Genomic DNA, 23,038 nt, shown 5'->3' on the forward strand with positions numbered 1-23,038 from the left:
AAGTTATATATTGCTGACGATGTGAAATTGCTAGTGTTCATGTGTGTCTGTAGGTGTAGGTTTTTTGTTTTGCACTTCTTAAAAGTAGCATTTACACAAGGAGTTGCAGTGTAAATGCTACTTTTAAGAACACAACAACAACACAGGTGAGAATTAGTCTTCGTGTCCTTACGCGACCCATGCCAGACTACCAACTATGTATAGGATCCTAGGGGAGAAGTACAATGATAGAATGTTGCCTTCGATCATTCATTAAACACTCAAAAGCTATGGTTGCCCAATACAGAGTGAGGTATAGCTTCATCATGTTTAGTCTGTGTACATGTTTCACATGCTATAGATAGTAGCCGGTCCTGTTAGACTATGTTACCAACATATCCTTTTATGTAATGGCAGGCTGTGAGCTGGGAGATCAGGAATATTCTGACAGAGAGGGCCATAAATTTCAATATTGCTCTGGATGATGTGTCCATTACCATTCTCAGTTTTGGTAAAGAGTTCACTCATGCCATTGAGCCAAACAGGTTGCTGTGCAGGCATATTGCTAGTGATGTTTATGTTTTCATAGCTCATAGTTAATTGTGGAGTTTCACTGCATTTGCTGAGTTTGGGAGCACTTTAGGCCAATACTAGTTTTCATATGTTAGATGATTGCTATGTTCACTGTTTCAGTTATCACTCATTTTTAATACATCTATGACCTGTGTGGTTTCTGTACTTGTTCTTAATCTGTACTCCCTCCGTAAAGAAATATAAGAGCGTTTGGACCACTACTTTAGTGATCTAAACGCTCTTATATTTCTTTGCAGAGGGAGTATGTACATGGTTTCTTATGTTCATTTTGATGATTGATAATTGAGAAGGCTTATTATGGTATTAGTGAACATCAGAGTAACCAGTGGAGTAATCACCGTTTGCTTTGTAGTTTTTATGAGTGTTTATATTAATGTTTTGCAACATAGGTACACTATGAATTGTGTAAACCGGTTTGTTCTCATACCCATATGCTCTACTTTTATCATCATTAGGTCTATCGTTTGAAAATTATTACTCCCTCTGTTCCTAAATATAAGTCTTTTTAGAGATTTCAATAAGGAACTACATACGGAGCAAAATGAGTGAATCTACACTCCAAAATATGTCTATATACATCCGTATGTAGAATCTCTAAAAATACTTATATTTAGGAATGGAGGGAGTACATTGCACTGCCTTGTAAAATTTCATTCTCTACATAAACTGTTTGCTGAGCCATATATTCATATCTATGCCAGGAAATTCTTTGTTCGGCTTTGACCAACCTGAAGGCATGGGAATTGATAGAAGGCATGGGAGTTCTACAATAAGCCTGAAGCAAGCTTAAGGTGGGTCCTCAAGTGCATACACCCGGTTTGACCCAACCATTGTTAGAGGGCGCCAGCTCATCCATGACCCGCTGTCTTGTGGGCCCAGCCCCTTCTCTCGCTCGCATCTAACAGACCATCTATTCTGTCAGCACATCCTACATCGATGGCTTGGTGGAGGGTGGTGCAGGCGTGAAGATGAGGAAAATAACCGTATGCTGCCTCCTTGGGAGCCCACTCCAGCGAGCCCCTCCAGGGAGAACTGGATTGCCAAATGGCGGTGCATCTATGATCAGATCATGACGATGCTGCCTTGCGTTGAGGAGCTAGCCCTGGACCGGCCTGGAGGTGGTGAACAGGATACTGTAAGGCTTGTCGGAAGCCTGCGACAACACCCTACATGCGTGCTTCCTTACCTTCACGCCTTTTATGATTTCTATTTATGGTAAACCATGATCGCCTTTTATGATTTTTATTTATCGGGCTTGTTCACGCTTGATGCTGGGTATTGTGTTTGTGCATAGGGTGGAGGCATCCAGGACCGCAAGATGAGGTGGAGCCTACCTGGAGCTGCCTCCTGGTGCTAATCCCAACCTCACCGGTAGGAAATCATCCCCTACCACTCCTTTCTTAGTGCTAATCTGCAATATCTGCCCGTGATGATTTTTCGATGAAAATTGTCGTGTCTTCCTGTGACTTATTTTGGAAGATCTTTTCAGATGGGACCTTTGTTGCTTGTTGTGCAAAATTTTATACCGTTTTGCCTTTTTTTTAGTCTGATCACACTGCTAAGCGATTATGGGCATTATTTTACTTCTGCCAAAAGCACCTCATATCTATGGAAGTTGTGTTGCAGCTGATATCGTTACTTTGTGTGTTCAATATAGAACTCGAAGAGAATCACTTGGAGGATTCAAGGAATTGCGAAGCTCTTTTTGGCTTTTGATAGTAAGTTCAGTACCAAAGCTACTTGCATTAACATCAGTTCCATAGGGCTTGCCCATGACATCAATTTCTGAATTATTGTTTCTGTCCATGCTTGTTGATACAAGTGGCAGGCCTGAGATAAGCACAACAAGCTCGGGGTGAAGACAGGCTACTGGTAATGCTTTTAAGGAGAAAAAATGTTGAAATCAGAAAACTCAAAAGATAGGAATCTAATATTCTGCATTGCAACTGTGCCTCCTCTATCAAATCTAAGTATTTTTCCAGCACAAACTAAACATTGTTTTCTCTTCATAGTTTTATGTTTAGTGACCTTTCCTGCCATACTCACAACAGCAAATGAAATTGAGCTTGTGCTAATTTTCCATGTCATTGCTGCTGGTGCTTTCCAGGGTTAACCTTATTATATCCGATTACAAAGGGAGTACTATTTAGCACCTAAGTAATGCCTTTACTTTGTGATCACCTGGATGGCCGGTTGTTGCCCCAAACTTTGGATTAAATACCTCCGGATCTACACCAATATGATGTCCTTTTGCCTGCTTCAGTTTCTACCTCTAATCCACCTGATTATATCGCTAGGTTGGTAATTTGCTTTCCAGAGTACGAGTTTTTGCTGGTTTTTATTTGTTTATAAGCTGGTTTTTATCTGAGTGTATGTTAGTGCAGACAAAGTTATCAAGTTCATTTTAGTTTTATATTGATGTCAAGCCTTAATAGGTGCAGCTTAAGCTTATCCTTTGTGCTTTTAAACCTGGTCTGAAGGAAGGACGGTGCAGGAAGTTATGGTTTGTTTCAGGTGTATATAGATTGTGTCAAGGTTTATATGCACGGGCTTCCTTTCTCGTGCATTTTTGTTGGTTTACAATGCTAAATATGAGTTTGTTGTTGCTAAATCATTTTCTACTAGATGCTAGGTTTGTAGTAAACCTGACTGTTGCTTTGACCATCAATCTGTGAACCCATTTTCTGCTAGATGAAGTGCACTGAACGACAACGGATTTTTTTCTGTTTGAAACCTGAATTTGGAATCACCAAACAGACCTCCTAACAACATGCAGAGCTGGCCATACTCATAGGAACACAGTATCGTGTCAGATCACATAGGCACATTTGTCAAATAGGCATGCATGTGCTTCTACTACTGCCACTTCATGAAGCCAGCTAAAATTGTGTTGTCACCTTAGCACTCAGGACCAGAATTCCTAGCAGTACATATACATCCCGCCCAACTGGGCATCAAGTGAAAGAAATGATAGGTAACAGTGGTTGCTAACCCTGTATCAACCGTATACGTCCCGAGGACACTTAAGGGCCTGCTTTTTCTTAGCTTCGGTGTCGGCCTTTGCCTTTGCACCCTTGCACCAGTTTTGGTGCATCAGCATTGCTTCTATGCTGTAGAGGGTATTCGTGCCACAGTTGTGGCAGCTAACAAGACCACCTACAGCACCCTTGATAGGCTTCGGCACATGCTTCTTCAGCATCTTTTTTCCTGCACAACATGACCAAATGTATATAAGCATTTGGTGTAAAACCCCCCTTTGTAGCTAACCATGACTGTTATCATGCAACTTCAATGTATATAAGCTTTGATGGGAAAAGAAACTAGCACTAGTTTACTGAAGGTTAAGCTTCATGATATAATGCAATTGTGCCAGAAAAAAGAGGATATAGATGTAAAGTATGTTTATTCTAGTTGTCACTAGTACTATTAGTTGTAGGTGTCACTACTCTCTTTCATTTCTTCCTGCACAAACATCAGCAGAATGTATATATGCACATATATAGTTAGGTGAGGATGTTGTGTTTCTAAGTAAACCTGCTTGAGCAATTGTTACATTGATATAATGCAATGTTTCATCCAATTTACTACTCACGATATAATTTATCAGCTCATGATGTGTGACCACACCCTTTTACTGATACGTGCTGGCCAATAGCCTAGTTTCTTTTATTGATCTAGAATCATATTAACCTGTGCGTGACTGTATGTTTTATTTTTCGAGAAGGTGTATAAGCATCCTATTTCTTGATATGCTGCATACGCGAGCAGTATGTCACTGGAAACATGAACCAATGATAAAATGAGGAATTGGGTTTGCTTTCTATGATATCTGATCTTTATAGAACCAGCCGCTTCTAGGGAGTGCTAATAGGCAGAGTTTGTTTTGGAACAGATGACTAGTAAGGCGCAGGAAGGATACCAGTGAGATGCATAGAGAACCTATTCAGCAACATAAGTCTAAGGATCTCTGATGAGTTTCCCTTCACTACCTTTTTTCACTCCCTACTCCATCTTTGCTCGGTGCATACCGCATCCACCTTGTTACTTATCTCATAAGATCCAGTAAATTTTGCTGTTTAGTTTGCTCCTAAACAATTTTGTAGTGCCATCCTTTAAGAACCGAGCAGATGTAAGTTGTGATGACACTCTTATATTTCTTTATGGAGGGAGTACATCTGAGTGGATCCAACTTTGCTCACACACTCTGCGGTCCATTAATCTTCTACATGAAAATTATAGTTGTGGTCAGCCCTCTATAATTATATGACATCAAATGTATAGTTCAATACTTAACTTTGCCGCATACTTGTTTTATGCAATTGATGGATCTAATTACAAACATTGACACTTTGGTGGCCAGTGTTGAACTGATGTGATGGTATTCTAAATCATAATACATTGCTGTTGGTGATTTTACCAAAATATTCCAATTCATAGTATAGCTGTTCTCCAATATAGATAAATAAACTAATTGCCTATCCTATTACATGACCGCCATCCAAACCGGTTGAAGATATCCCGAGCTACCATCTCCCAACGGATAGATCCAGTAACCAAATGCTTCCTGGCCTCCATCGGAGTGAGTAGCGACCACGAACAGATCAATGCTGTAGCTCGGAAAATAACCTGCAAAAAATGAATCCGTGATGTTCTGTTAAAAACCAAATCATTTCTGCAATTCCAGATAGTCCACAACAAAGCGCAAACTCCAATCCGAATATGTCTTGCTAAGTCTGGCCCAACCCCATTAATCCATGTCTCAAATAATGTGTTGACAGAATTCGGTGGAGTAATATTAAAAGCAATATGGACCGTCCGCCAAATAACTTTGGCCAACGGGCAATCAAAGAATAAATGCTTAATCGTCTCATCCCGATCACAGAAACTACACCTAGTAGGTCCTGTCCAATTACGCTTTATCAAGTTGTCCTTTGTTAAAATAACTTGTTTATGGACAAACCACATAAACACTTTAATTTTTAGAGGAACTTTGACAGCCCAGACAAACTTGGAAGTTGGAATGGAGTTCGAATTAATAATATCAATATACATTGATTTAACTGTAAAAACTCCAGATCTAGTCAACTTCCAGCGTAATCCATCGGGTTGGTGAGAAAGTTGAACCTCCATTAGTCTCCTAACTAGATGGAGCCATTCTTCCCAACGATTGCCCGCTAAGGAACGTCTAAACTGAATATTAAGGGGGATAGATTGAAATACCGTTGCCACGAACACCTCACGTCGTTGAGCAATCCGATATAAAGATGGATATTGAATGGCTAAAGGTGAGTCGCCAAGCCAAGTATCCTCCCAGAAACGTGTATTTGCACCGTTTCCAATAACAAACCTCGTCCTATTGAACATTGATTGTTTGACTTTCATTAGTCCTTTCCAGAAAGGCGAATCAGTCGGCCTGACTGTGACCTGGGACAATGTTTTAGTCTGGAGGTACTTGCTGCGGAGGATCTGCGCCCACATGGCCTCAGTCCCGGAGGAAAGCTTCCACAACCACTTACTAAGAAGGCATCTGTTCTTAACTTCAAGATTTTCAATATCAAGACCCCCTTGGTCTCTCGGTCGACAGATGATGTCCCATTTAGCAAGCCGATATTTTCTTTTAAGTTCATCACCCTGCCAAAAGAAACGCGACCGATAGAAGTCCAGTCTTTTCCTAACACCAACTGGGACCTCAAAGAACGATAAGAGGAATATAGGCATACTCATGAGCACCGAATTAATCAAGATCAAACGGCCTCCGTATGACATGAGCTTACCCTTCCAGCAGCTCAGTTTCTTCTCAAATCGATCCTCGATGCACTTTCATTCTCTGTTTGTCAGCCTACGATGGTGTATCGGAATACCAAGGTATGAGAAAGGTAAACTCCCCAACTCGCACCCAAACAATTGCCTATAAGACTCCTGTTTGTCTTTGGCTCTACCAAAGCAGAACAACTCGCTCTTATGAAAGTTAATTTTTAACCCGGTCAATTGTTCAAAAAGGCATAACACCAGCTTCATATTTCTCGCCTTGGCCAAATCATGCTCCATAAAGATGATTGTATCATCAGCGTATTGAAGGACGGATACACCTCCATCAACAAGATGAGGTACCAAACCACCCACTTGACCATTCTCCTTAGCCCTGCCTATCAAAATTGCTAACATATCCACCACAATGTTAAACAGGATAGGGGACATCGGATCTCCTTGTCTGAGGCCTTTATGTGTCTGGAAGTAATGACCTATATTGTCATTCACTTTAATTCCCACACTCCCTTTTTGCGTAAAGGATTCGACCTGTCGGCGCCAGACTTCATCAAAACCTTTCATACGCAATGCCTGTTGGAGGAATGGCCACTTGACCTTATCGTACGCTTTTTCAAAATCCACCTTAAAAATTACTCCATCTAATTTTTTGGAGTGGATTTCATGGAGCGTTTCATGAAGAACAACCACCCCTTCAAGGATGTTTTTGTCCGGCATGAAAGCAGTTTGGGATTGTTGCACCACAGAATGCGCTATCTGTGTGAGCCTATTGGTCCCGACCTTGGTGAAGATTTTGAAACTAACATTGAGGAGGCAGATCAGCCTGAACTGCTCAATTCTCACAGCATCCGTTTTCTTAGGGAGCAATGTGATAGTTCCAAAATTCAAGTGAAATAATTGAAGTTGTCCAGAGAATAGATCATGAAACATAGGTAGTAAATCCCCCTTAATAATGTGCCAACACTTTTTATAGAACTCAGCCGGGAACCCATCCGGTCCGGGAGCCTTATTGTTTTTCATTTGTGCAATAGCATCAAACACCTCCTTCTCTAAGAATGGGGCAACCAGGATATCATTATCGGCATCAGACAATTGAGGCACATCCTCAGTCCTGGACTCATCGAGGGACACACAATTATCCTCCGGAGGTCCAAATAACTGTCTATAATATTTGGTAATATAGGTTTTGAGATTATCCTGACCTAAAATAGTACCCTCATCCTGTTCAAGTTGAAAGATCCGCTTCTTTCTGTGCTTACCATTAGCAATGAGGTGAAAGAATTGAGTATTTGCGTCCCCTTGGACCACTTTGCGGACCTTAGCTCGCAAAGCCCACTTCAATTCTTCTTCGCGGAGAAGTTCTTTCAACCTCTTCTCCGCCTCATTTTTAGTCTGGAGCTCAGGAGGCAGCAAAATCGCGGATTCAGCTTTTATGTCCAGGGCCTGTACAAGAGAAAGGAGCCTATCCTTCTCGATCTTATACACCCCACTGAGGTGCTTAGCCCAACCCCGCAAGAAACTTCTCAAATGCCTAATTTTATTCTGCCAACGCTCGACCGCCGTCCTACCTCCTACACCCTTAGCCCATTCCCTGGCTATGAGGTCTAAGAACCCCTCGCGTTCGAACCAGGCCATCTCAAATGAGAAGGTGTTTTTGTTTCCCATATGGTTCGGCTCCCCTGAGTCGACGAACAATGGTGTGTGATCGGAAATTCCCCGCGTGAGAGCTTGCACCGTAACAAGAGGAAACTTCTGTTCCCACTCCACACTCGTGAGAACTCGATCAAGCTTTTCATATGTCGGGTTTGGCAGAGTATTAGCCCAGGTAAACTTTCTACCAGAAAGCTCTATCTCCCTCAGAACCAAGCTTTCAATAATGGTATTGAACATAAACGACCACCTGGCGTCAAAGTTATCATTATTTTTCTCCTCTCTCCTCCTAATGATATTGAAATCATCCCCGACCAAAATCGGAAGCTGCTCGGACCCACAGATTCGAACAAGGTCCGCCAGAAACTCCGGTTTAAGCTCGGGCTGGGCGGCACCATAAACCGCCACCAAAGCCCAGTTGAACCCATCAACTTTAGACCTAACTCGAAACCTTACCGCGAAGTCGCCCATTACTACACTCCGGACTTCAAGGGAATCGCATCTCACACCCAGTAAGATACCTCCCGATCTTCCTCGTGGAGGGAGGCAATGCCAATCGAAATCAATACCACCCGCAAGAGAGGATAGAAACTGCGGCGCAAAATTATCTCTACCGGTTTTCGATAGAGCAATAAAATCTAACCGATGTTTCAGAGAAGCCTCAGCAAGAAACCTTCTTTTAGCCAAGTCCTTCAGACCTCTGCTATTCCAAAAGATTCCTTTAATAATTTGTCATGGAATTTTTATTAGTTCAAATCCTAGCACTCCTACGAACTGCAGAATCGGGATAAATCTTCCATTTCCACTTACGCTTTGGCTTAGTGGGCTCTGTCGCCCGGTCCTCATAACCGGGCTCAACGGAACTAACAGCTGCATCATCTAGGGGCACATCATCGTCCTCCGACTCATGATTAGAAGGTGCTAGATCTGCACACAAATTATCTAGCACTCTAACCCCTAACGCATCAATCTCCTCATCATTCATGGGTTTAACCGCTGCAAGATTACGAATAGTCTCTAAGACACGCTCCGCCTCCAAATCTAACATATCATTCACCGAATTGGAGATCTCACTATCAGTAACTCCTAGTGAAACTCCTAATTGGTTTGCATTATTAATAATCTCCTTATGAGAAAAATGCAATAAAGAATTAGATATGTTGACGGACATACTAGAAGATATCGCAGCATCATGAAGCTTGGCCGCCCTCATAGCGCACCGCTGCTGCATATCATCCACCTCTGGAAGCTCCTGAACGCGAGCACTCATCCGTCTCCTCGTCGAGACCGGGTCCGGGATCCCGCCAAAGGCCACTACCTCCTCTGTAGTAAACAGAGGGGGCGGCTGCGGGCTCCCAAGCCCCTCGGACAAGTGCCCCATGGGTAGGGCAAGCGACGGGACAGCTGGGGCCACCTGCCCGCTCCCTCCTCCCGCCCCATCCCTTGGCGCCAAGTGGTGCGCCGGCATCGTCGGCGAGACGGTCCTCCTGACCGCCGCAGAAGAAGGAGGAGTCAGGGCCACCTGCCCTGAACCCTCCCCCCCAGCGCCACAGAGGTCGCGGGCACCGTCGCCGCCGCCGGTGACGAAATAGCCGAGACCACCTGCCTCAGGCCAGCTGTCACAACACCCGCTGACGCCTCCAAGACCTGGATCACCGGTGACAGTAGAGAGATGGGAATTGTCGAGGCCACCTGCCCCGACTCCCCTCCCCCAAGCCCCAACTCGGGCGTAGAGATCATCTCCGGAACCTCGACCACAGGTGAGACAGGGGGAGGTGAAGCAACCAAGGGCTCAACGTCCCCAGCTCCAACCAAAGTCCTCGACGATGAAGCCATCTCCATAGGTCCAGGCAAAGACCCGCCAGCTCCCTCAAACTCCAACAAAGGGAGCGTACGCTCGAACACATCATCAGAATCCACCCTATCGCTCCAAAGTCTGGGAGGGGTAGAGGCTGGCTCGAAGGACCCAAACCTCAGCGAAGTCATAGGCACCGATGGTGAAGGTGCCGGCTCAACCCCGGACCCAACCCCGGGCAACTGAGCACTGGTGCCAGAACCGTTAGTCCCCTCCCTCGAAGACTCCTCAGTCGGTGCCCCCCTAGCACCCGCACTGTCGTCACCCTCGTGCATATCCACGTCATTCCCATTAATGGCCTCAGCAAACAGATCAGAGTCCTCAAACTCAATCTCGAGCGGGAAAACCTCTCCCCTATAAGTCCACTTGACCTTATCCAGTACAAACTCAATATCCAGAACACTCACTAGAAGACGGGCTACTCCATGAGCTCAAGTAAAAGCCATATCTACTCTTTCCGTCTTCCCAACCATAATACCCATGCTGGCCACAACACGAACATCCTGCAACGGTTTGGACGGGGCTCCCAAAAACCTCAACCAGACCTGCGTAAGTGGTTTGCCCTTAGGCTCCACCTTCTTCCACTCGTGAAACTCCAGGATGCACTTTGTGCCACGAACCCTACACAGACCGAAGCTCAGCAGTCTCTGCAAATCATCCACAGAGGGGAAATCCACCCTAAAGACATTATCCTCGAGAGCAACCAACTCCCACTGGAACTCACCCGGTGCCAGTTCCTGAAGCCTCCGCACAATCTGAGCCTCAGTCACCTCACCCTGGGTCGCTTTCACAATCTCGGTGGTCATACTCTGAGTCTCCTCCGGAATCTCTCTCGCTGCCGGGGACTCAAAGAACATCAGCTCCGCACAATATACTCCATACATTGTCAGAGCCGGAGCCTGGTCACGCAAAAACGGGCAATCCCCAGATGTATGTGCTGGCTTGCCGCACGACTCACATAGCTCCGCCACACACTCAGCAATGAAGTGGCCCTTCTCACCACAATGGTAGCAAAGCATCCTTTCTTTCTTGCGCGCTCATTTGGCCACCCTCTCAGAATCAGACCTGTCAGTAACCTCAGCCACCGTCCCGGAAGCAGGTACCTCCACACTAGCCAGGGCCGTCACCACCTCCATCGCCTGGGTAGTGAGGTTCGTAGACTGAGCGTGATCGGTCTCCATGGTCGCCACCACGTGGTCACCACCAGCCGGGGGCGGAGGTTGTCGGCGATACCTCCCACGGCCACCCCGACCCCCACGATGTCCGAGGTAGCCTCCTCTCTGGCGGTTGTCTGGACCTGAGGCTCCTTCGACAAATCCACCGGGAGGACCGAGGAACGGTCTCTCAGTAGACCCGTCACTCTGCCAGGCGGAACCACGACCTCCTCCCGCAGAAGAGGAACCACGATGTTGTCCATCTCCATACGCATCATGTCCATCGTCTCCCCACTGGCCTCGGGGCGGAACATCCGAACGTTTCTGAGGTGGCCTTGCGACATAGTGTGGCGGAGGTGCGGCCCGAGGCTGGCCGCCCGTAGGCGCCGGCACAACCCCAAGGGCCACACCACCACCCCGGCCAGTGGCAGCTACGCCGGCCACGCCCGGCGCCTGAGGCCGAGGCCCACCGCGACCCACAGATGGCTGAGCCACAGACGCCGCAGTTGGTGCCGGAGGCCTGGGCCCTCCCCTTCCGGCCGTAGCCTGCATGGGCATATGCCCCGGCGGCCGAACGCCCGCGTGGCCGACGTCGCGACCCTGGGTACCGTAGGCACAACACTGCTCGTCGGCGGCCTCTGGCCAAGCGGCCCCAGGGCCCCACGCCCCGCACTCGCAGTCGGCGGCTGTGCCGCCCCGCCCGGATGAGCCGGCGCAACTCCTCTCCCCGCCGGCGGCCTTTGACCGGGCGGCGCCGGGACTCCTCGCCCAGAACCCGCCCCCGGCGGCTGAGCCGGCCCACCCCTTCCTGCTGAACCTGCATTGGTTTTCATGGAAGGCGGCGGCGCAGCCCCACGGCCTGCCATCTCAGAGAGCGGCCGGATCCTCCTTGCCCGCCCAGCGCCACAGACCGGGAATCCTCTCTTCCCGAGCTTGCGAACCCTAGAACCAGCGCGAGACGGCGCAGTACCGAGCGAAACACGATCGCCCTCGTACGTGCATGTGATATCGCTATGGGCAGAAGGTCGGCCTGGTGTAGCGTGGGCCTCATACCCACCTGACCCCGGCCCAACTCTTCGCGGACCCGAATCCATCCGAACCGGACCAGTCGACCCCAATAGCTGATTCAAACGAAGCGCTCTTGCCTTCGATATCTCGGCCACCGACGCGGCCATCGTGGACGCCGCCGGCGCCTGACGAGCGGCGATCCGCCTCGCATTCTTTCGCTTCTTCACAGTAACCCAAGACTCCGGTCGAATCATATCGAATAACGTAAGGTTTGGGAGACTCACCTTAGGTATAGGACCTTTCCAAGGCCGTATCGCCGACGCCGCCGTCTTGCGATGAACAACTCGCCGGATCATCTCGATCTTCTCGCCCGCGTGTAGACCGATCCGTGCCGGATCTTCCAGCGGCAGAACCCGATCGATTGTAGTGGCCACCTCATCTTCGCTATAACTGAATGGAAAAATTCGCAGATGATATCCGAAGGAGTGGGAGATAGCGGCGACTCCACGGGCGATGCATCCTCATCGTCGTCCGCTTCCTCCTCGTCGAATTCGGCGAGAGCCCAAAAACGCCCGCCGACTCGCCGGCGATCACCGGTTATGGACGGCACCACCGCGGTCGGGCGCACGGTCGCCCTCCCAGTCACCCGTCCCGTTGCCATGCCGACTCCTGTGTCCTGCTCCAGTTTATTCTTCCCCAAAGGCGAGGTCGCATGTGGCGGAGCCACCGACTGCACCAGATCATCTGCGATTTTCTTCGCCAGTGGTACATTATCGTCCGCATCAGCCAAAATAGAAAATCGTCCCCCAAACTGCGGTTTTGATCGCTTGGGATCGTCCGTGAGATCGATCACCTCGGTTTGATCATGCACCTCCGGTTCTTCCTGCAAAAATGAACAAATAGTAACCTCCAAATTATCAATCAACAACCGCGTACCTTCAGAGATCTCCTCTTCCTCGTTCAGGTAGCGCCCGCCGAGGATATCATTATCCAGATTGCGCACCACCATCCATCTCGATAGGTAGTACGTAAATAGAACTCCCTCCGATCGGAGTCCGATTGCCCGAACATCCTCGAAGAGAATTCTCCATTTTGCTGGATGTAGGAAGCCCCCGGTCTGCGCCGTCGACTCCGGATCTCGTGATCCGCCACAGTCCGGCGATCGCGCCGGCAACACTATCGCCGGCGATCCCTCGAGGGCAGGCGGCGGCGGCCTAGATCTCTCCGTAGGAGGTGGCTCGGGTGGGGGCGGCAAGGGCGCCGCCCCGTCGTCCGCGTCCGTCGCCCTTGCCATCTCAGTTCAGTTCAACATACCTTTTCTTGAACTACCCTGCCGGTTGTGGCGTCATTTCCTGGCTAGTTTGTGTATCTAGCCTTTTAGGCTCTGTGTGAGCTGCCTTTTTCTTTTTCAGTTCGAGACTTTGGAACCTTGTTGATCTTTTGCTTATTTGGTTAATAAGATGGCCGTATGCATCACTCTAATGCAGAGGCCGGGGAGGCCCCCCTTTTCGAAAAAAAAGCTGTTCTCCAATATTTTGTACTCTGTCCGTCCAGGAAAACTTGTCCACAGATCAGTGTATTTGTTTTTTTGTTTTGCAAAAAAACCACAGAGTTTTAAACACATCACGAAGAACTCCATCTCCTTCCTTTCTCCCCCGTCGCCTGCGCCCTACAGCCATCGTCGGCTACCCATCTGCGCCGCCGCCAACACCTGGTGAGTCGAATCAAATTGAACTGAAATTGAAAGTTGATGGCTACCCACTAGCGCCGTGGCCCAGTGCGTGACCAACATCCCTGTCCCCGCCTCTCCTGCTGCTTCTTGTTGTGAGCCGAATCAAGTTTGAACTGAAATTGAAAGTGAAGACAGTGAACAGAAACTGAAATTCAAATTGACTAATCTTCACAATATATTGACATTGTGGTGTCCAAAATCGATGATCATCTACACAGGAGCATCTTACTCTAAATTGTCCAATCCCCTGCAGATTGTTAGACTGCAAATAGTTACAGATTTGAGTGTGCTAGACTGCAGATTGCTTATGTGTGCTTCGGTGATTTTGCCTGTTATGTGTCCTCCTCTGGTCAAATTCCAACAGAAACATTATCACCCTATTCACCCTATTCGGTGATTTTTCTTTTGTGAATGCTTACACACTGTTGATGTTGCTCACTCAGTAGTAATCATTTCTCCTGTTACATGGAGTACAAAGTGAACGTCACTTACTCAAGATTGCAGGTTTACCAGGGATGTTGATCTTGCTGGGGCTGGAGCCATTGACTTGGTCTTGCTGAACTGAGAACTGCTTGAGATCACGTCATGGTTTGTCATGTGTCATGTGTCACCTTCTTCTTCTTCATACAAGTTGATGTCAAACTTGGCACATAAATAAAATTTGAGATCAATGAAATTTAGAAAGTGAATACCGTTTGGACAGTACTCCACTGTCAAATTTTCAGTGAGCGAAATTCAGTTTTGACAGTTTGGAGAGCGATGGAGTAAAATTCAGTCTTGACAGTTTGGGAACAAGCCTACTCTATTCTACTCCACCTCTTGGATGGCTGTGATTAGGCCACAATGGCCAGGCACCAACTTTGAAGCACCACCACCTGATCATTCCTCATCATCAGCTAGCTAGACACTGAAACTACATATTCTAACCTCAGCATCAGCAGCAGGTACACACTGAAAGAAACCTCCAAGATCAAAATGCACTGAGCTAGCTAGACACTGAAACTACATATTCTGATCCTGCATAATTAAAGGGAAATCATGCTACCAAACTGAACATACTAACAGAACAGAGTATGCATGGTTCCAAAAAAAGAAAAGAACATTTGACAGTAAGAATAAGAATTTGTTAACTGACATTTAGAGAGCAAAATCTGTAGATTTCTGAACATTTGTTAATTTTCACAATTTAGAGCAAAAAACTGTACATTTGTTAACTGACATTTGCTTCAACTGAATGCTCTGACTGAAGTAGCATTTGCTTCAATTTACATCTGTGACCAAATGTTCAGAGACCAAATGATCTTAGACTTACTCTTAATTATTGGATCATGAACTCTGAATCAGCAAGCTAGCTAGACACTGAATCATTGTGTAGCAAACAATATAAGCAGCAAGTCTTGAGATGTTGGCAAAATTGCAGCACTTAATTTGATCTTCAGGTTCTGTTAACTGAAAATGTTCAGGTTCAGGTTCTGTTAACTGAAAATGTTCAGATTCAGAAACATTGTTGGACCGACAGGAACATTGTTCGACAGAGTAATCTACACCTATAAGCCTGACCAAGAACTTGCAATACTGAAGATCAATCCAAGAAGATGGCATCAATCTACACCTATAAGCCTGACCAAGAACTTGCAATACTGCAATGTTGAGGGACAATTCAGCAATCCCTATGAACCTCAGTACGAAAATCTTGAATCACTGATGTGATTATTTCTACGCAAATTGCTCTCAGATTCTTGCAAGTAGAGGAACAAATTGGGCATACCTTGGATGGGGTAGGCGAACGGGAATGAAGACGAAGAGGAGTACCCGGACTATGGGGCGCCGCCTTCACCCTGGCAACCGGCCAAGCTTCTCCGCCGGAAAAGGAAAGGTGAGAATTTTGCTCGCCGCTGCTCTCCCCAACATGAAATTTTGCTCTCCGTTGCTCCTCCTGCCAACATGAATTTTTGCTCCTCCTGCACTCCCCTCACGACGGCGGCGAATCGACAGCCAGGTGAAAATTTGTGTCGCTGCAAAGCACTGAATCGATGGGTTCGCGGCAGTGCGGCGTGGTGGAGCTACTGGTCGCGGCGGCGCGGTGTGGCGGGTGGAGCTGGCCGGCGTCGCCAGTGTCGCGGGGGAGCGATGCAGCGGAACGACGTGAGTGGAGCTGCGCAAGTGGAACGGTGTCGGAGGGGATTATGGGCTGCGGGTTCGGTCGGACTTTCTTCGAGGTTTTTTTTTTTTTGAAAAAAGCCATGGGGACAAGCTTTTCCGGACGGGGGAGTAGAATTCACCATACGTGTACAGCACATGGGCGTTCTTTAATATGCATTTATCAGGTAGTAATTAAGTTTGTGCATTTACCATCTATGGATTAATTTAGAAGGGTGCCGCAGAATATATGTGGCTGATCTGACTCCTATCTGAAAGAAGAAAGGCCCGTAGGATTCTTAACTAATGGTTCTTTATCTTAAAAATAAATGGATCCCGGGTCACCTATCTTTAGATCTCAAGAAAATCTGAAAGAATTATACATGTACATATAGGTGTGTAGCATGTACAGACGAATTTTCATCAATAAATCTTTTCATCCATGGTGTTCACAAAAAAGATAAATACGCTGATTACCAAAAAAGGCTTTCGTCCCGCTTTATAAATAAAGCAAACCACCATAACCAAACGATACACATAAGTTCACCCACACACACAGTCACACGAACATAGAGTACGATTAGGTTCTGCTGAGGGAGCTCAACAAGCCCTAAGAAACAAAAAAAGCGACTGCGGGACAGTCGTAGCAGCATGGAGGAGCTAATCTGGCTCGGACGGTGGAGGAGGGAGCGGCGGCGCCAAGCGGAGAGCCATTGCGCGAAGGTCGGAGATGATGGTGTTGATGACGTCTCGGTCCTGGTGACGGCTAAGCGGCCACCAAAGCTGCAAATACCCACACAATTTGAACACAACATCAGTAGCGCGGCGGAGAGGGACCCGCTGAATAACAAGCTAATTACGCACAGTCCAGAGCGTCCAGGCGAGAACCCCAATGAGCAGCCACCTAATGTGGCGGCTCGATATGGGGGTGGCCTGAATCTCGGCAAGGAGGTCAGGGAAGTTGGTGTTACACCAAATCCCACCAATCACCTCGCGGAGGCATCCCCAGAGGAACTGAGCGGACACGCACGAGAGAAGATGTGATTCAAAGTTTCTTCCGTCCCGCATAGGGGGCAGATACCGTCACCCAGACCATGGCGCTTAATCACCTCCACGCCAGAGGGAAGACAGCCACGGATCCATTACCACATGAAAATTCTGATCTTGAGTGGCAGACGGATAGTCCAGATATACTTGAAGACAGCTGGGCTAGGAGAGGGAGCAATGACGCGGTACAAGGACTTCGTGGAGAAGCAGCCCGAAGGCTCAAGGCGCCAAGACAGTAGGTCATGAGGCTGTGACAGGTCAGGCTCATGAAGAGCGACGGCATCAAGGAGATCGTGTCAGGCTCATACGCTGATTAAAATAGTGACTTTGTGCTTTTTTGAAACCACTGATTAGTCTTTTTCTTGTGGGAGTGCACACTAATGCATTACTCCCTCCGTCCTAAAAAGTGTCTTGACCTTAGTATAATTTTGTACTAAAGTTAGTAGAAAGTTGAGACAGTTATTTCGGGACAGAGGGAGTATTATTTAAAATTTTATATGTATTGCAAACACATCTGTGCGTATATATGGAAAATATTTGGAAATTTGAGAAACTTAGAAATATCATTTCCAATTTTTTCAAAATATCTGGCACCAAGTGAGACAGGAGACAAAATTGCCTCGCTCATCTTTATCAGATTATCAATCAAATTTGTGTTAGATACTTGATCTTCTCAACCAGTTGTTTTGTATCTATGAATTGCTCAGAGTATAAAACATAAAATCCTGATGTTTGACCAGTAGAAAGATGTACTAGTATAATTCTGATTTTTCACTAGTCTATTCTATTACTCCCTCGGTCCCAAAATTTTTGTCTTAAATTTGTCTAGATATGGATGTATCTAATACTAAAACGTGACTTGGTACATCCGTATTTAGACAAATGTAAGACAAGAATTTTGGGACGGAGGGAGTATTTCATTGAGGGAGCAAGAAACTGCAACATATTTCATCATAAAGTTTTACAAAGATGTACTTCCTCCGTCCCATAATATAAGACGTTTTTTGACACTACTAATTTTAAAAAACGTCTTACATTACAGGACGGAGTAGTAGTATACATGCCTAGGTTCATGTGTATTTTTTCCAGAATTTTTTGAAACATAAAAGAAAATGAGTTTTGTATTTTTCAAAAATCTACGCTCCATGGAGCCTACGATACAAAAGCAAACTTTTGGCAAGTTTAAATGTTTTAGTTATTTAGCCTCTGGATCTGTTTCTACACTGAATTGTGTGCAAGCTTTGGCTCTTGTCAACCGAACAACCAAGTTGCGGGTGTAGTTGGAGACTAAGGGTGTTCTCGGCAATCAGTGGTGGAGCCAGAACTTTTGTGGAGCCTGGGCAAGTTTAAGTCTAAGCGTATAATTTAGAAATCAAGTCGGGTATTCGAATACACAACATGTAATATACCATCAAGCTTCGGATTCACAAATCCGCTCTAACAATGAAGTGAAAACATAACCATAATAGTCACACAAAATTTCATTTAAAGTGAGCTAATATTCAATATCCGCTTCATAGACCAAATAAAGTTGGTACATGACAACAAAAGATACATAGCCAACCATGCATAGATACCAACTCGCCATGTTGCCAACAAAAGTAAAGCTATATATACATACCATATGTCACTAGATGTGACCGTGCAATTTCTTCCAGCACGGTCAAAAGCATCTCTCACTTGTTCATTTTTTGCCAACAGAAAGACAAACAATCAGCCTTGAAGAACTGCAATACAAAAAAAGAATTTGTAACTAAATAAATTTAGTTGTGAGATGAGAAGTCGAAAGCTTGCAAGAATAGAGATGGTTAGAAGGAACATACCGACAGTGCACTAAAGGAAATTACGGGGCAAATGCCCTTTCCGAGACCGCATTGCAGTAAATGTTCGAATAATATCCTTATCATCAACTGACTTGAATAACTCCCGCTCGGTGTAACATATCATCAAGTCATTGAACCATTCATTATTGATCTTGCTACGTAGTTTAGTCTTCATAATCTTCATTGCTGAAAAAGCTCTCTCAACAGATGTCGTCGACACCGGCAATATCAAAGCCAACTCAATAAGTTTGTATACCAATGGAAATACCAAATGTTTCTCAGTTTCAACCATCTTTATGGCCAAACTTTGAACATCATCACAAGTAGAAAAATAAGCATGCCTTTTCACTTGACTTATATAAGTGAGAAGCTGCTCTCTTATTGTTCCACGGTCATCATTGGAAAAGTCATCATGATAAATTTCAGCAAGATGCGCAAGCTTATCAACATTAAACTTTGAGAAAGAATTATTGGGGTCAAGACATGAGAAGCAATCAAGCACACCATTAGCTCCTTCACTGAAGCGGTGGTCCATCTCCACGCATATTTTGTCAATAGCAACATAAAAAATCTCTGCACGGTAATGGTGAAGAATAGTGATAGTCCTCCCTGCTCTCCTTGAGTGACCACGAACTGGTATTGCTTCATCCATGTTTGGCACTGGAATACTATTAGCAGCACAAAATTCTTGAACATCACAAAATAAATCATCCCAACCACTCTCTCTTAATGTTGTCAGCCGAGCTTTGACATCATCCACTAATTCCATGGCAAGCACAATATTAAGATCTTTTCTTTGCAAGACTTTTGAGAGCTCATTTGTGATGCCAAACAACTTCAACATAAGCTTTAGAATGAAAGCAAATTTAAAGCTCTCCATTTTTTCTATCAAACCTGCTGCTTGAGATGGCCCACGTCCATGTTCATCAACCGTACTAAGTACCTGTAACACAGAGGACCACATTTGATTCAAACGAAGCAAAGTAGTATGATGGGAACCCCATCTAGTGTCACCTGGCCTAGCAAGAGTAGATGATTGGTGCAGGCCCCTTCCTGTAGATATCTCACCACTCTCAAGTCTATCCAGAATATCTTGGTGTTGTGCCTCTGTCAGTTGTTGTGGTCACAATTAAGGAGATGTAGTCAAAGAAATCATGAATAGATGAGCAACTACTAGCAACAGAGACAACCACCAACTGCAAACGGTGAGCATAGCAATGAACATAGAAAGCAAAAAGGGTTTTCATCTATGATCTTCTTCTGCAAACCATTAAACTCGCCTCTCATATTTGAAGCACCATCATATCCTTGCCCTCGTATCCTTGAAATAGATAACTTATAATGATCAAGAATACCATAATGAGCATTCTTTAGTGACTCAGATGTAGTACCTTTGACATGGTGAAGAGCAATAAATCGTTCCACAACCTTTCCTTTGTCATTCAAAAACCTATATAAAAAAGAAGGTTAGTGCACAACATAGAGAATAAATGACAAACAAATAATGAAAGAAAGTGAAATTACTAACCTCAACATCACCGCCATTTGCTCTTTCACAGATATATCACGTGATTCATCAATAAGCACAGAGAATTGTTTATCACCAAGCTCTGCCATGATCTCTTGGTAACTTCATGTGCACAACACATTGCAAGCTCCTTTTGAATGTCACCGGATGTCATTGTGCAATTTCTTCCACCACGGTCAAAAGCATCCCTCACTTGTTCATTTTTAGTTTTTTCCAAATCTATCATCTCTCTAAAGTTTCCTTTGTTCAGAGAAGTAGAGGATTCGTCATGTCCACGAAAAGCCAAGCCTTGTGCGATGAGATATCTTGAACAACTTACAGAACAAGTCAAGCGGATCTTATACATTTCTTTCGATTCCTTGCTAGTTCTAGCAAAATTGCTTGCCACACTTTGTCTTTGATTACAATAATCATCATATTGCTTGACGCAAGAGTTGTGCTTACTACCAGGACCACCAATATGATCTTTGAAGGCTTTAGATGCATGCTTCCAATCTGTAAATCCTTCTTTGGTGAATACTTCATAACCAAAGTGCTCAGCCCTTCCAGGTTGCTTAAAGAGAAAGCAATAAAAACAATAAGCTGCCTTCTTCCACTCACTGTATTCAATCCATGGATGAGTTTTGTACCAAGATTTAGAAAATGCACTTGATGAACGTGAACTTCCAAATTCAGTACGAGGAAATTTATTCAAATCTGGTTGCATCGCACCCTTCAATACATATGCTCTTGTCACTTGATCTTGAATATTAGGAGGATACTCACAAATTTGTTTCCTCTTCCCTGGATCACGCTCAATATCATTTGGATTAAATTCCTTGGCAATGTTAGGAGGTGGTTGTGCCTCCACTTCTATTTCTGGTTGCACACCATTCACATTTTCAGTGCTTGCTCTATTAACCAAAAATCTCCTCATCTCTGAAATTTAATGATAAAGTTTGAAGTTAGTTGCTAAACGAGCTACAACAAGTTCATAGTACATAATTATTTGTATTCAGTTTGAAGGTAAGAAAAAATTGCATGAATACCAGTCTGCAAGTTGCCGTCTTCTTACATACTTTGATTTTGTAGTTCGAATAGCCAACAAACAAATACAATTTCTCTCTAGTAATGAATTCATGATCACCCCCAACGATTTCCCCCTAAATTTAAGCCCTAACCCCTAAGTCCGACCTTGAAATCTCAGACCATGTATAATCAGCATCTCGATCCATACTGCACATCAATCCTACTTCCCAGACCAACTATTCAGACTTCAGAGATGAGAGATCCTTGGACCTAAATTCGATGGAGATTTCTTACCGAAGGAAGCCGAGGCGAAGCCGAAGCCGAAGCCAGATGAGAGGAAAGAGAGGTTGAGGAACGACTGGACGCATAGACTGCGTTGTAGCCTGGTGTCGCTTGCCGCTGGTGCCGGAGCCGTCTAGGGTTCAGCCGCCGCCGCTGCCCTCTGTCGCCCAGTCCCTGCGCTAATCGTGCGTGAGAAACGAAGAGACACGAGAGAGAGAGAGAGAGAGTTGGAGCGACCGCAGGAAGCCAGCGCCCCTTTGTTTCTTTGTTTCGGCGGCCTGGGCTGATTGCATGTAGGCATGAAGCCACGTACTAATCGTTTGTTGATTTTTGGGCTGTGAACGTGAGAGAAACGAAGGCCAAGTAGCTTTTTTGCCCGGGTAAATTAAGTTACCGATCAGTTTAGCCCTTTATTTAATCAGTCTATCGCTGCTGCTAGGAACCAGTGAGCCCGGGCAAGTGCCCAGGGTCGCTGGGCGGTGGCTCCGCCAGTGTCGGCTACTAGATAGCTGGATTGTGGCTGTAGTTGGAGTCGAATAGTTGGTTGGTTGTACAAACTAGCTTAGCCCGCGCGGCGGCACGCCGCGCCTATCGATAAATTGCAACTATGTAGACTGTTGTTGAAATGATAGAACTATAAACAATTATGAGTTTAACAGAATATGCATTGTAGCTTTATGTATATCTTTTACTATATATTGTGTAAAGAAGACCATATCAATATATACTCCGCCGCCAATGAAAGTTCAAGATGGCAAAGAAGTACATTTATTACGAGTGTGGCGAATCTGCACCCGGGCTCAGCTGCACCCGCGCTCACGGAAAAAATCAGAAAAAACACTAGAAAAATTCAAAAAATTCCAAAAAAATTATGTGGTAGATAATTTGATGCATGAGGTTCGGTCCAAATTTCAACTCATTTGAACATTTGAGGAGCTCTGGGAAAAAAAGACAAAATCAGGGTCTGTAAAACAGTTTACTGTTCAGGAACTGTTTTGACCTGATTTGTCTTTTTTGCCCAGAATTGCTCAGATGTCCAAATGAGTTGAAATTTGGAGCGGATCTCACGCATCAAATGATCTACCACATAATTTTTTTTGGATTTTTTTGAATTTTTCTAGTATTTTTTTTGAATTTTTTTCTGAGCGGGTGCAGCTGAGCCCGTGCTCAGATGCAGATTTTCGATTTATTACAACCATGCATGATACATGCTGATAAACAGAATGATAAAAACTGGTACATCTCTAATAAAAGGTACTCCACCTATTAAAATTACTTTCATGTAATCGTTTTATTACAATAAAGCAAGTAGTGTACAATTTTGGATTAGAACATATACACTTATTCATTATCTACTTATCACCTCCTGTAGGAGGTCGTCGATGGGGGTGGGCGTGGCCACGGCTGTGGGGATGCCCCGGGATGGTGGCGGCAGGGACCGCTCCCTTTCGGTGGTGTCCGGATCTGAGGCGG

At 45.3% G+C, this 23,038-nt stretch overlaps 1 protein-coding gene and 1 pseudogene across 2 annotated transcripts; both read right to left on the reverse strand.

Moving 5' to 3' along the window:
• Positions 1-12,358: 12,358 nt before the first annotated feature.
• On the reverse strand, positions 12,359-13,300 carry LOC147977021 (uncharacterized). The gene has a single exon (XM_087519889.1). It carries the CDS (start codon positions 13,298-13,300, stop codon positions 12,359-12,361), a length of 942 nt encoding a protein of 313 aa, XP_087376015.1.
• Positions 13,301-18,293: 4,993 nt separating this feature from the next.
• LOC147977022 (uncharacterized) lies at positions 18,294-21,811 on the reverse strand (annotated as a pseudogene). Its single transcript, XR_015602189.1, has 4 exons — positions 21,578-21,811; positions 20,276-21,193; positions 18,748-20,197; positions 18,294-18,651 (listed from the first exon to the last, which is right to left on the reverse strand). The product of XR_015602189.1 is annotated as an uncharacterized LOC147977022 (transcript).
• Between the last annotated feature and the right edge of the window lie 1,227 nt (positions 21,812-23,038).

The sequence above is a fragment of the Triticum urartu genome, chromosome 4A (genome assembly GCF_056163025.1).
Source record: "Triticum urartu cultivar PI428250 chromosome 4A, HENAU_Tu73, whole genome shotgun sequence".
NCBI lineage: Eukaryota > Viridiplantae > Streptophyta > Magnoliopsida > Poales > Poaceae > Triticum > Triticum urartu.